The 12335-nt window shown below is 40.4% G+C and overlaps 1 protein-coding gene across 4 annotated transcripts in view; it reads right to left on the reverse strand.

The window, feature by feature from the left end:
* Positions 1–12335, reverse strand: part of dmxl1 (Dmx-like 1) — a 43036-nt gene that overhangs the window by 14607 nt on the left and 16094 nt on the right. For all 4 annotated transcript variants that reach the window (XM_066643757.1, XM_066643758.1, XM_066643756.1 and 1 more), the window contains exons 14-28: positions 12204–12325; positions 12002–12091; positions 11698–11800; positions 11490–11609; positions 11112–11330; positions 7811–9445; positions 7041–7151; positions 6687–6856; positions 5805–5902; positions 5529–5694; positions 4843–5092; positions 3254–4329; positions 1491–1673; positions 1114–1190; positions 73–194 (exon numbers count right to left, since the gene is read on the reverse strand). In XM_066643757.1, coding sequence (XP_066499854.1) covers positions 73–194; positions 1114–1190; positions 1491–1673; positions 3254–4329; positions 4843–5092; positions 5529–5694; positions 5805–5902; positions 6687–6856; positions 7041–7151; positions 7811–9445; positions 11112–11330; positions 11490–11609; positions 11698–11800; positions 12002–12091; positions 12204–12325 — 4542 coding nt within the window. The remainder of the gene's footprint in view (positions 1–72; positions 195–1113; positions 1191–1490; positions 1674–3253; positions 4330–4842; positions 5093–5528; positions 5695–5804; positions 5903–6686; positions 6857–7040; positions 7152–7810; positions 9446–11111; positions 11331–11489; positions 11610–11697; positions 11801–12001; positions 12092–12203; positions 12326–12335) is intronic.

The raw sequence follows: 12335 nt of genomic DNA on the forward strand, positions 1-12335 counted from the left end.
ATTCAGCCAGGCCACTACAATCCAGCAACCCAGGAGATACAGATCTAAACAGAAGACAAAGCTACATTTTACCAGGCCATTGCGCAGGAGAGGTATTCGGAAGGACAGCTTCTTCCATGCTGATGGTTCGCACAGGGTGCTGATGGGAGAGAAGTATGCTCTGGTACACTGTTCCTGTGAACTGGTTGATATGACTAAGAAGAAAATAATAAATAAATAAATAAATACACTGGTGATAAAATACATAAAATTCAAGTCATGCTATATTTCAAATTCCAATAATGCAAAGAATACAGTGGATACATTTAATGGGCCTTGCAAAAAATATAATTTTCAAATACTTTTCATTCTTCTAGTGAGTGAGTAAAGGAATGTACATATTTGACATTTTACTGAGTCTAATTTAGTTACAGATTCCTTTGGGGTTTATTGTATTATATATTTTGGGAGAAAATGTCTGTAATGCTTTGCACCCACCGACACTGAGCATTTAATAATAGATTAAAAGCAACCAAATAGAGAAGAACAGAATCCAACATATTTTAGTTCCTGTCCTTATATGTTAGATGTATTAAGAAGGATGCATTACTTCAACCATTTTAACAACACATTTACCTGAAAATGAATTTAGGATATTGATTCCACCTCCATTTGTACAGTGCACTACAGACACAAATTTATAAACCCTACAATAAGCAAGGACAATGAAATGTTCATAGTCATAATTGTTAGAAAAGAATGTGTAACCTTTAACTTAAATGTGCCTGTGTGCTTTGTGCACTTCAGAGAAAATGCACCCCCTTGAAAAATGTCAAGAGTCAGCCAAAGGAGCCACTGTAATATGACATGACACTGACATTCTAAGGTCATTCTACTCTGCATCACTGACAGTTCTGCAAGATGCTCTTTAGAAATTTCGTGTCTTTTAAAAAATCCAGTCAGCAAGAAGACAGGAACTGAAATTGGGTCAAAAACAAGCCTAACTAAAAGCACTGACAATGTTTTCCAAGTTCTTTTCAGTATAGCATGTGCTCAACTCCAAGTGGCCATTTTGTGGCGGAAAGCAGTGAGATGTGTTCTAACAATAAGAGTGAGCCACAGAGCCTGACCCACCTGTAATTGTGGCAGTCACAGAGGCACTGATAGATGCAGGCGGACAGGGAGGCTGCCAGCGTGTGCATCACGTAGATCTAAGAGCAGAGTAGCCATTCAAAATAGATTAGCCGCATGAATAGTGTTGAAGCGAGCTTTTAACAGAGTATCACAACAATAGCGGCAGCAACAACACATTTTGTGTCAGCAACATCAAAACAATTTGTGCTTTGTACTTAAACCCTGAAAGTATGAACATGGTCAAGGTACATCAGTAGATGCGTATTCCATTTTCGGTTTGTAAACAGTATTAAAAACCATGTTAGAATGTCAATGCAAATCAATACACTGTAAACATGTATTACTGTACTTGCCAATGTCCTGGAGCACATTCTTACCTCATTGTTAATGACATCTGGATGTGGAGGTGAATCCAGTGCATTGATGGTGTGCATTATATCATGTGTCAGGTTGGTAAGGTGCACTATGGGATTAGCCACTACTGTTTTGGAGCTGGCTGTGCAGGCCAGCAGGAGAGGAACAGAGGCTTGCTGTTGAACAGGAATTTGAGGGCCATTATCCTAAGGAAAATAAATAAAAGTTTTATCCAAAAACAAGGCTGAATAGCACAGAAAAAAAAATCATAGATAATTCATTCAATATTCAAATAAAAACTACATCATAAACTCCACTACGGCTAACTCAGTGCAGTTCTCATAAGCCCAGCTGTCAGCACCAAGAGACGGAAACAGAAAATCAATTAGGATTAATCAAAGGATGCTGCTGATTTCTGTGACAGCCGGGCCTGACACTGCGTGTATTCAGACACTCCTAGTGTCTGTATGCTCGTTTGAAGCTCTGTAGAAAAAGAGGACAAGTTCCTCGGAGCCCTATGCTTCAGCTCCATCTGTCAGCCAGTGCTGGAACTGTCACTTCTGTCCACTGGTAAGGTTTTCTTAGCTGTTTCCTATCTCTGAAAAAGTTTCTTCAAGATTAATTAGTCAAGGTCTATGGAGAATACATTTTGATCATACCATGGTATTAAGAGCTATATGAAAAGCAGCCTATATCTAATACCTATAGATTCTTTCATTATAATTTTAATTGATGATATGAACTTATTGTGTTAGCAGCAAGATAAAAGAAAAGGAGCAGAATTCCATACAAACAAATTACAAAGAAAAATTATTTTGGCAAGATCACCCAAATTAATTATTTACATTCATAATGTCAGAGATTAATGATTAAAAAATGTGTCAAATTAATTAGAGGGAACTAATATTTGTCAGAACAAAAGTCAGAATTCTGAGAAAATTCTCAGAATAATTGAGTAAAAAAGGTCTGTATAATTCAGAGAATATAGTCAGAATATGTCAGTCTGTGCGCCATAAGTGAGTTGTGAAAGAAGCTGTCAGTGAAGTGAGCAGAATTATTTATTAAATGCATCCACACGACACAACGACTATACCCCTTAAGTGCAGCCCCTGACTGCGATACATAAGGCTTTAGTTTATTGTATGAGTCAGGACCGTAACACAATGGGCACACCGGAGTTTCACTCGCTCTGGATCGATCATTTTTGTGATCATTAACTGTATCCTGTGAACCTACATGCCCTCTTCATAATAAATGGGTTCGTGCACCGATTCAGGGTTTAAATACTAATCACAGTCTGGTCCTGATGTGGAAGAGAACTGAGTGTTTATTCTTGAAATCTATACCAATGTATGACTTAAACAACACACTGCATTCCACAATTACACTGTGTGTCTGCCCCATTATAAGTGCAATGAATTATTCTAAGATTTTTCTCAAAATTATTCAGAGATTGTTGTCAGAATCTTATTTTTTTCAATGCCATGGCCCTAAATCTCCATCGTATGTGAGACTAGGTTAATAAAAAAAAAAAAAATAATAATAGTAATAATAATATACCAATTAAAAAACTTCTAACATTCTGAGGATGTTTCCTGACCATTTGCTAGTTCTCCAGTTTGTTTGTGGGCTAGAAACTAGTCTAATATGTGAAGTATCTCTGTCCTGTATGCTAGGCTTTCTCCCCCACGTTTTTTTCCCCACCACTGGAGACAATACCATGGTAAAACTAATCTGGTACTTATTTGAATTTTGCAGTGTTTGCAGCTACAGTGGAATAACATACCTGCTGGGATTCCTGCAGCAAGAGAATTAGCTCCATTCTGACAGAGGCCAGGCCTCCTCCATGGGAGCCATGCAGGCTACAGTAGCTGAGGAAGATGCGCAGTAGAGGCTGGTTTCTATGGAGCCAGAGCCTGCGTCTTCTCTGTACTGCTCTGGCCTGTTCGGCAGCTCCTTGCGCCTCCTGCTCATCTCCAGCTGCACCAAACTGGCTAAGGTCAGTTGAGATGCCCCCAGCTAGCTGCTGTAGGCAGGGGTTGTAGCCACAGCAACTCTGGAGGGCCACTAACTCTCGCTCCAGCCAATGGCACAGTTGGTGTCGCAGCTTTCCACCATCCAGTTCATAGCCTGTGGAGAGTGTCCGCAGCTCAGCGGTGAGGATTTTCAAACAGCTACTAAACTTGAGCCGGGCAGCCAGGATATCTTCTGAGAGAAGCTGGGAGCTGTCTGCCACATCTGTGGAGGCAGAATTGGAGTCGCCGCTATTTTGAATGATTGTGGAGTTTTCTGGGTTGATGTTTTTCATTGCTAGCCCAGCATCTTCATCCTCAGAGTCTTCTTTGTCACTGTCCCACTTCAAATCCAATGGTTCATCCTGCAGCGTTACAGAAGGCTGGCTCCAGTCAAAACTCAGCACAGAATCGGAATGGCTGTGGTCTTCTCTGGGAGAGGACAGGGTGTCTGAAATGGACTCAAAACCATTAAACATGGTTTGGGACCAATCAAGCACAGAGGCCTGGTCTTTACTGTTCTGGCCATGTGGGTTGCCAGAACCACTAAAAGAAGGTGAGGGCTTGTCTTGGTCCAGCAGAAGTTTAGATCGCTTGATAACCTTGGGCATTTTAGAAAGAACTTCTAGCGCTAGCATGGGACAGCCAGCTTGTAAGTGAGCATAAGCAGCAGTGAAGAACAGTCTCCTCTCTATGAGACTAATGGAGTCTGCCATGCGGCCTTCTGCGGTCAGTCCCACCTTCGCTTTGTCTGAGGAACCAAAATGTCGGCGAAGGAGCAGTGGGTGTGTTCTGAGGTAGGTGTAGAAATTGAAAACCTCTGGATTACAGGGGGGAACGGCCGTGGTTCCTGTAAAAGGTACTGCAGTTAAAGATCCACTTCCATTTTGTGCTCACACCTTGCTGTGCTGTTTTGAATTTTATTTTAATGATTTAAAGCTATATTTCAGTGTTTTATAGTTTAAAAGAAATTACTTCTGAATAGAAAAATGGAGGAAGATATACCAAAGTAACGAATGCCTATTTTCTGTGGCTGACAGAGAAAGTTATAACAAGAGGGAATACTGACTAGGACTGCTTTTGCTCACAATGTTGCTCTGACTCAAGAAAATGAAGAAGATTCCAGTAGAAGGGAATATTTATAATAATATGGGAGTATAAGCTTATATAACTTTATAAAAGACCTTCAGAACCTCAGGAGAAATATATGGAAAACATTAAATTGGAAAGACCAATTATTCATAAGGCATAATTCATTTATCTATAAATATACTGCAGTGCCCACAAGGCTGTCATCAATGTAAGATGAAAGCAATCATATTCAGGTAAATTAAAAAAACAAAAAAACAAGATCACTTCTTACCTTTGTTTGAAGCTTCAACTTTTGGCCTGGGCTGCTCAAGCAAAGTATCCAGTGCTCTACTGTAATCCTCTAGGACCCAGTATCCCATGCTACGTAGAAATGAATCCTGGTGAACTGGGATCTGATGGTCCTGACCCAGCACATACCTCTGTAGGATCTTCTTATAAGTGGAGGATGTCTCAAACTCAGACTCATATAATCTGCTAATGACTAATGCCAACTGCAGGTCCTGCATTTTTTCCAAGCAAACCTAAAAAAGCAATATCATTTTGTCAAAACTATTTTTCAATCTTAGGTTTGTATGTACATGAACGCAATGAGAATGCATAGAAATAAATGACATTTATGAAACATAGATACACCAGTTCCAACACCACCCTGTAGTAGAGACAAAGTTGTGCAAAGCACAACTTTAAATAAAAACAAAATTTGAACTCAACACGTCCCCTCCCACCCCCTACCCATCAAAGCCTTGAAATTACTGGCAACAATCCTTCACTAGCAAAGGACCAAAAGTGAACATTTAAGCAAAACCACAAATGTTAAAAATGAACACTGTCCTTACCTTGAGGGCTTGAGTAAATAATAAAAGATCTTATTTCCTACTTGAATTCAAAAGAGGGGAAGTGCACTTCTAAAGGGGTCTGTATTATGTAAAATAATGACAGTCCTAAGGACATTTTTACCTCAACAGCATCCTTGAGGGAGCCTGCCAGCAAGAAGAAGGCTGCTGAGTGCTGAAACCGCTGCTTTCCAAGCAGAGAGAAAGCGTTCTTTAAGGCAGCCTTCCTCCATCGGTCCTCATTAAAGTTGTTACTGAAGAAGGCTGTCATCTTCATATTCTTATGGGACCTTCACATGACAGAGGTTCTCAGTGAGTTTAAACAATGCAGACAGTAGGCTACTTATTTTAAAGCCTATATCAGACAATAGATAAAACAAAGGATTTCCACAAGGTGTACCTGTATAGTCCCCAGACTACAGCCTTCTTCTTCATGGCCAAATAGAACAGGGCTGCATCCAAGGGATCATTGTTCCTTTGAAAAGATGCTTTTGCTACCTGTTAAGAGTTAAGGCAGTAGTGAGTGAATGAGCTATCTACATTAAAAAAAAATTCTACCCATAAAAGTTAATGGTGCATTATATATTTCTAATACAACAATTGATATTTATTCATATGTGGGAATCTGAAATATGCATTTATACATTGTAGTTTCATTACTTGTGACTTATATATTTCACTATATAGGGAGTGAGGGGCCATTTGAATTTCAGTCAGAGATGTTTCCAAAATGATACATTTTCCATGTCCACACGAGAACAGTGACAAGAGGGGGGAAAAAAAGTGTATATATATATATATATATATATATATATATTTTACATCTCCACCTTGGAAAGTGTTTGCAAAAACTTGTTTTTGTTGTTTGTGGATGAGGTGCCAAAGCCCAGACAAAAATGTTAATTTTGAAAATATCCATATCCATGTGAATGGGATCTTAGATGTCACTGTAACAAAACAATTAGTTATTCCCTCCTCCATTCTGTGGTTTTAATCTTGTGATCAGTTGATCAGTTTGTACATATAAACATCAGAAAAAAACCTCCAAAATGATAACAGAGGAAAAAAAAAAATCAATGCACGTTAATGTAAGAAGATTTTATTTCAAGTCAAAATTGAGCACTTATATTGTTCTGTTCATAGGGAAATTCAACCATAAAAAGGTAGTTTCAAATAGTGGCAGAAAAAAGAGAAAAACCTAAAATATGGAGTTAGGAGGTTTTGTTGTGACAGCTGTTTTATTTCTCAAAGGTCAGAAACTGGATCTTTTGTCTGCACTAACCTTTTCAATGCACCTACGAAGCTTATTAGTGCTTCTCAGCCACCAGCCCACACCCATAGCTCTGAGCTCAGGCCAGGTGGGCTCTCCTTTCTGCATGGCAGGAAGCATGTTGAGCAGTTCCTCCTCTGCCTCAGAGTGAAATGCCCAGGCATAGTGACAGGTAGAAAGTCCTACAAGCCAGAAATGAGGATTACATACTGATGTATACATCTTGAACACAAATAACAACAAACAACTAAGGGGAACTAAATCTGCCGTGTCAGCTAAGCTTATTGTATCTATATTTATCACACAGTGTTCAGTATTCAGTATATGAACAAATACTATTTTATACTGTTTGTTTGGCAAGTGTACCTTGACAGAGGAGCTGTGAACGGTGTGCTGGAGGTAATGAGGTCAGCAGGAAAGTATGCAAACGAACAGCCAGTAAGAACTTCAAACCGCATTCATCCAGCGTCTCTCCACCTGATTGATGTTATTACATTTGGTTAAACATATACAGCAATGATGTTAGTCAAATATAAATAGATTGACAGTAAGTCAAGGGTGTCTAATTACGAACAACTGGAACCAGTCACAGTTTATTCATTCTCTGCTCAAACCCACTTTTCACATCAATGTTTTCAGTGAACATTTTCACAAAGAAAATGAAAATAAATAACTAGACTGAAAATAACAAACTGATGAAAATGTAAAATGTTACTGTTGAAATAATAGAAATACTATTCCATTTCAAAGAAAAAAAATTGTTTATTTATTTTGAAGATTTATCTAATAACTCCCCTGCTCTGGTCAGCACAGGTGCAATAAAACAATTTGAGCAGTAGCAGAGGGAAATGTTGACTCTGCTTATTTTGTTTGATGACTTTAACATGTAGGACTGACTTATTATGTCTAAATTATATTTTACATTTTATTATTTTTCATTTCATTTTGTAGACAATATGTATATTCAGGTTTGTTCCCTCCATAACCTTTCCACAAAGAAAAATCTACAAAACAAACAGTTTTAACAGTTTTCATTTCAGAGCATCACTACAAGTCTAGTAGCAGCTATTCAGCAACAGTGTTTGAGCAGAGACACCAACAAACAATGCTGGACAAAGGCAGCAAAAGGCATTAACCTTGACTTTTTCCTTGACTTTCCCCGATGTCCGTGCTGGTGGAGGCAATAGTGTCCGCCAAGGCCATGAGGGACATCTGCTCCATTCGCGTCAGGCCTGGCAGGCTGGAGTGAAGCAGGTGGCTGGACAGAACTTGAGCGTGTTCTGGACCGAAGAAAGTGGGACTGTACTGGGACAGATCAATGACTTTGGGCTTAGAATCCTCTTCCTCACTATCTAAAGGATTCACATCATCCATGCTCAAGGTGGTGGCCTGGAAAAGCTCATCATAAGTGTCTGTCCGACTAGAGCCGTGGCCACTGTCCCCACTGATGCTGGTCATTTTTTCTTTGGCTTGGGGGGCTGTCTCTTCATCTGCAGCAATTAGAGCATAGAGAGGCAGTGGTGGGATGGAGTCAATCTCTGTGTAGTCTGGGTTCTCTGACTTGTTAAACATCCTGGGGACCCTTGCAGTGCTGCCACTTGCACTGATTGTGAGGGAGCGTAAACGTCGCTCCTGATTGACAGCAGTGTCCTTCAGAGCCACAATCTCTCCAGCTATGCACTTGACCAGATGAGATAGGATGGCTTTGGCCCGTCGCACCTTTCCAAGGTCCATCAGCTCTAAAAGTTGTACTGGGTGATACTGAGGAAGGGTTGGAAACAGGTGGTGTGCTGTCTCAAATAATCCATAGTCCTCCATCTCAGCTGGAAGATCATACATTGTCCTCTTACCACTAAGCTTCTGGGCCAGACTGGTCATAGACCTGGTAAGTGTCTTTTTAGGAGGGTGGAGACTTGAACCCTCTTGTTTCACTGCTGCAATAAGTGAGCTAACACTGCCAACATTTGTATCACTCGTGGTCAGTGCTGATTTGGCTGGAGCCGGTGGTTGCCACTGGGAGTAGACGTGCATCTCACAGTCCATCCCTACTACCAGGATACCATCTCTAACCCAAGACAACGAGACTGGGATTGGTAAGGAGCCCTCTACAGATGACACCAAGTCTACTACACGTAACAGAACAAGCAGAGAGGAGCAATGCTCCCTGCTGCTGTCAGACAGTCCCAGCTCTGGAGGTTTTCCCAAAAGTGGTCCATACATGTACAGTTTGGATCCAAGACCTACTGTCAATATGTGAGAACCATCCTCTCTAGAAACCCAATCCAGATGAACTAGATTTTTAACACTGCTGCCCAAACAGTCCTCAGAAACCACCAGACATTCCTCGAGGCTTGGGACAGTTAGATGTTTATCAGAGCCATTCATAGGCAGACTACCACAACTTTCTAGTTTAAGAGTCTGTTCCAGCATCCACTGGGAACCCCCTGTGGACTCACACTGGAATATACTCACTTGAATAAGGGACTCCTTTATAAGTCTCTGAGGTTTTGAGTCCTTGTAGGCCACAGCTACTCGACTAGTGTTGCAGCAGCTGATGCCCACTGGCCAGCCAGGAATGCTAACAGCACTGGTATTGTCCAGCCCTTCTTCCACTAACAAAGGCCATTCTTCCCAGATGTATGTAGGTGTAGATTCATCATTGTCAGAAGCTGTGCTACAACTCCAGAACCTAACAGTCCCATCTGAAGATGAAGTGGCAAGAAGATAAGGTGCACGTCCGGTTGGCTGCAAGGACGATGAGCTCAAATGGCCTGCAATGGTGAAAGATTCATTTAATCAGGTCTAGCTATTCAGTGCATAAACTTTTTCATGATATTCTAATTTTATGACCAACACACACACGCATATTATACTCATTCATTACACAGACTGATATATTTCAAGTGTTTATTTATTTTAACTTGATGATTATAACTGACAACTAATGAAAACCCCAAATTCAGTATTTCAGAAAATTAGAATATTGTGAAAAGATTCAATATTGAAGACACCTCGTGCCACACTGTAATCAGTCAATTAACTCAAAACTACAAAGGCCTTTAAATGGTCTCTCAGTCTGGTTCTGTAGGTTACACAATCATGGGGAAGACTGCTGACTTGACAGTTGTCCAAAAGACGACCACTGACACCTTACACAAGCAGGGCAAGACACAAAAGGTCATTGCTAAAGAGGCTGGCTGTTCATAGAGCTCTGTGTCTAAGCACATTAACAGAGAGGCAAAGGGAAGGAAAAGATGTGGTAGAAAAAAAGTGTACAAGCAATAGTGATAACCGCACCCTGGAGAGGATTGTGAAACAAAACCTATTCAAAAATGTGGGCGAGATTTACTGCTGACTGGACTGCAGCTGGAGTCCGTGCTTCAAGAACCACCACGCACAGACGTATGCGTGTTTCAGCTGCTGTATTCCTTGTGTCAAGCCACTCTTGAACAAGAGACAGCGTCTCGCCTGGGCTAAAGACAAAAAAGACAGGACTGCTATGGTCCAAATTTATGTTCTCTGATAAAAGTAAATTTTGCATTTCCTTTGGAAAGGCAGAGGAGGAGAGGCACAGAATCCACGTTGCTTGAGGTCCAGTGTAAAGTTTCCGCAGTCAGTGATGGTTTGGGGTGCCATGTCATCTGCTGTTGTTGGTCCACTGTATTTTCTGAGGTCCAAGGTCAATTCAGCCATCCACCAGGAAGTTGTAGAGCACTTCATGCTTCCTGCTGCTGACCAACTTTATGGAGATGCAGATTTCATTTTCCAACAGGACTTGACACCTGCACACAGTGCCAAAGCTACCAGTACCTGGTTTAAGGACCATGGTATCCCTGTTCTTAATTGGTCAGCAAACTCGCCTGACCTTAACCCCATAGAAAATCTATGGGGTTTTGTGAAGAAGAAGATGCAATATGCCAGACCCAACAATGAAGAAGAGCTGAATGCCACTATCAGAGCAACCTGGGCTCTCATAACACCTGAGCAGTGCCACAGACTGATCCACTCCATGCCATGCTGCAGTAATTCAAACAAAAGGAGCCCCAACTAAGTACTGAGTGCTGTACATGCTCATACTTTTCATGTTCATACTTTTCAGTTGGCCAGCATTTCTAAAAATACTTTTGTGTTTTGGTCTTATGTAATATTCTAATTTTCTGAAATACTGAATTTGGGGTTTTCATTAGTTGTCAGTTATAATCATCAAATTAAAAGAAACAAACCAGTCTGTGTGTAATGAATGAGTATAATATACAAGTTTCACTTTTTGAATGGAATTACTGAAATAAATCAACTTTTTCATAATATTCTAATTTTATTACCAGCACCTGTATATTAAAAGATCTGTAGTTAACAGATGCTCTGCTAAACAGAAGCAATATGCCTTATTTGTATTTAAAATAGCCCTGGCCAGAGTTAATAAGCATAAGTCAACACCTGCTGCTGGAGTTACGCGCAAAACTTCAACTCCCTCTGGAAGGCTCAGCTCCTGGCTAAAAACCCTCTCACAGTGTGTCAGAGTGAGGCGACATGCACTTCGCAGATTGGACCTGCTTAGCTTAGATCTTTGGGATAATGGAGAGTTGAAAGACTCAAAGTTGAAAGTTTTGCTGGGAGATGGCAATGTGTCCTTATCAACAGGGGTTGAGGTCTCTTCTGGAAAAATTAGATAATTATGTTAAATCTTTAAAAAAAATCAGAGCAAATGAGAATATAGGACATACTGTTACAAACAAAATGAAAATATTCATTAATAGTCAAAAACTGGGTAAAATAAATCTTTTATATTTTTTCTGTGCAAAATCACATACGCACCAATATTAATAGGACCTGCTGCCAGCTGCAGATGCCACATATGTAAGAGTGATCTCCTGCTCTGCGTTAACTCAATCACCACCAGGAAGAAGCGTGCCGAAAACAGTGCTGGGCTAGAGGCTAAGTGAAGGACATGGACATATTCGTTTTCACAGGGGCAAATTGAAATTTAGCATAGATCACATAGAATTTCTGAGAGGCTCCCTACCAGTCTCGGCAGGCGGGAACTCCAGTGAGCAATCATCTTTTTTCTCGTTTCCCAAGATCAGGTCCTCCTCAAACACATGTAACAGTTGGATATCCTTCCCCTGCTGGGAAGGCATTAAAAGCAGTGCAAAGTCACAGCAGTGTGGTAAATGGGCTCAAGGGCAAATACATGATCATTCATGTCCAACCATTCTTTAATCATGAATTCAAAAAAGCCACTACTTGTAACAACATTTACAACTCATTTCCATTCATTTACCATTTTCTAACTGCAACGTAGGCTTGAGAACATATACAGTACTTACAAAGTCTGTAATAGCATCTAGCTCAATGATGCAACCTGGCCTTGCAGTAGACTGCTGACTAATGATGTTGAACACTTCCCCAACACATTTCTGTACAAGATAAAAATAAGTGAAAGGAAAAAAATGTAAATAAATAAATAAATAAATAAATAAATAATACTGATACTCAAAAGGTCACTTTAGACATATGGCCTGCTCTTACTGATATTTCTGGATTGGAAAGTTCACTCAGCAGTTTCTTGGCCTCAATAACTGCCTGATACAGTCTCAGCGATTGGCCATCACTTGCAACAAAGCAGGCACTTGGCGAATTGCCATAGACACCTATGGGACA

This window comes from Hoplias malabaricus, chromosome 14 (genome assembly GCF_029633855.1).
Source record: "Hoplias malabaricus isolate fHopMal1 chromosome 14, fHopMal1.hap1, whole genome shotgun sequence".
NCBI lineage: Eukaryota > Metazoa > Chordata > Actinopteri > Characiformes > Erythrinidae > Hoplias > Hoplias malabaricus.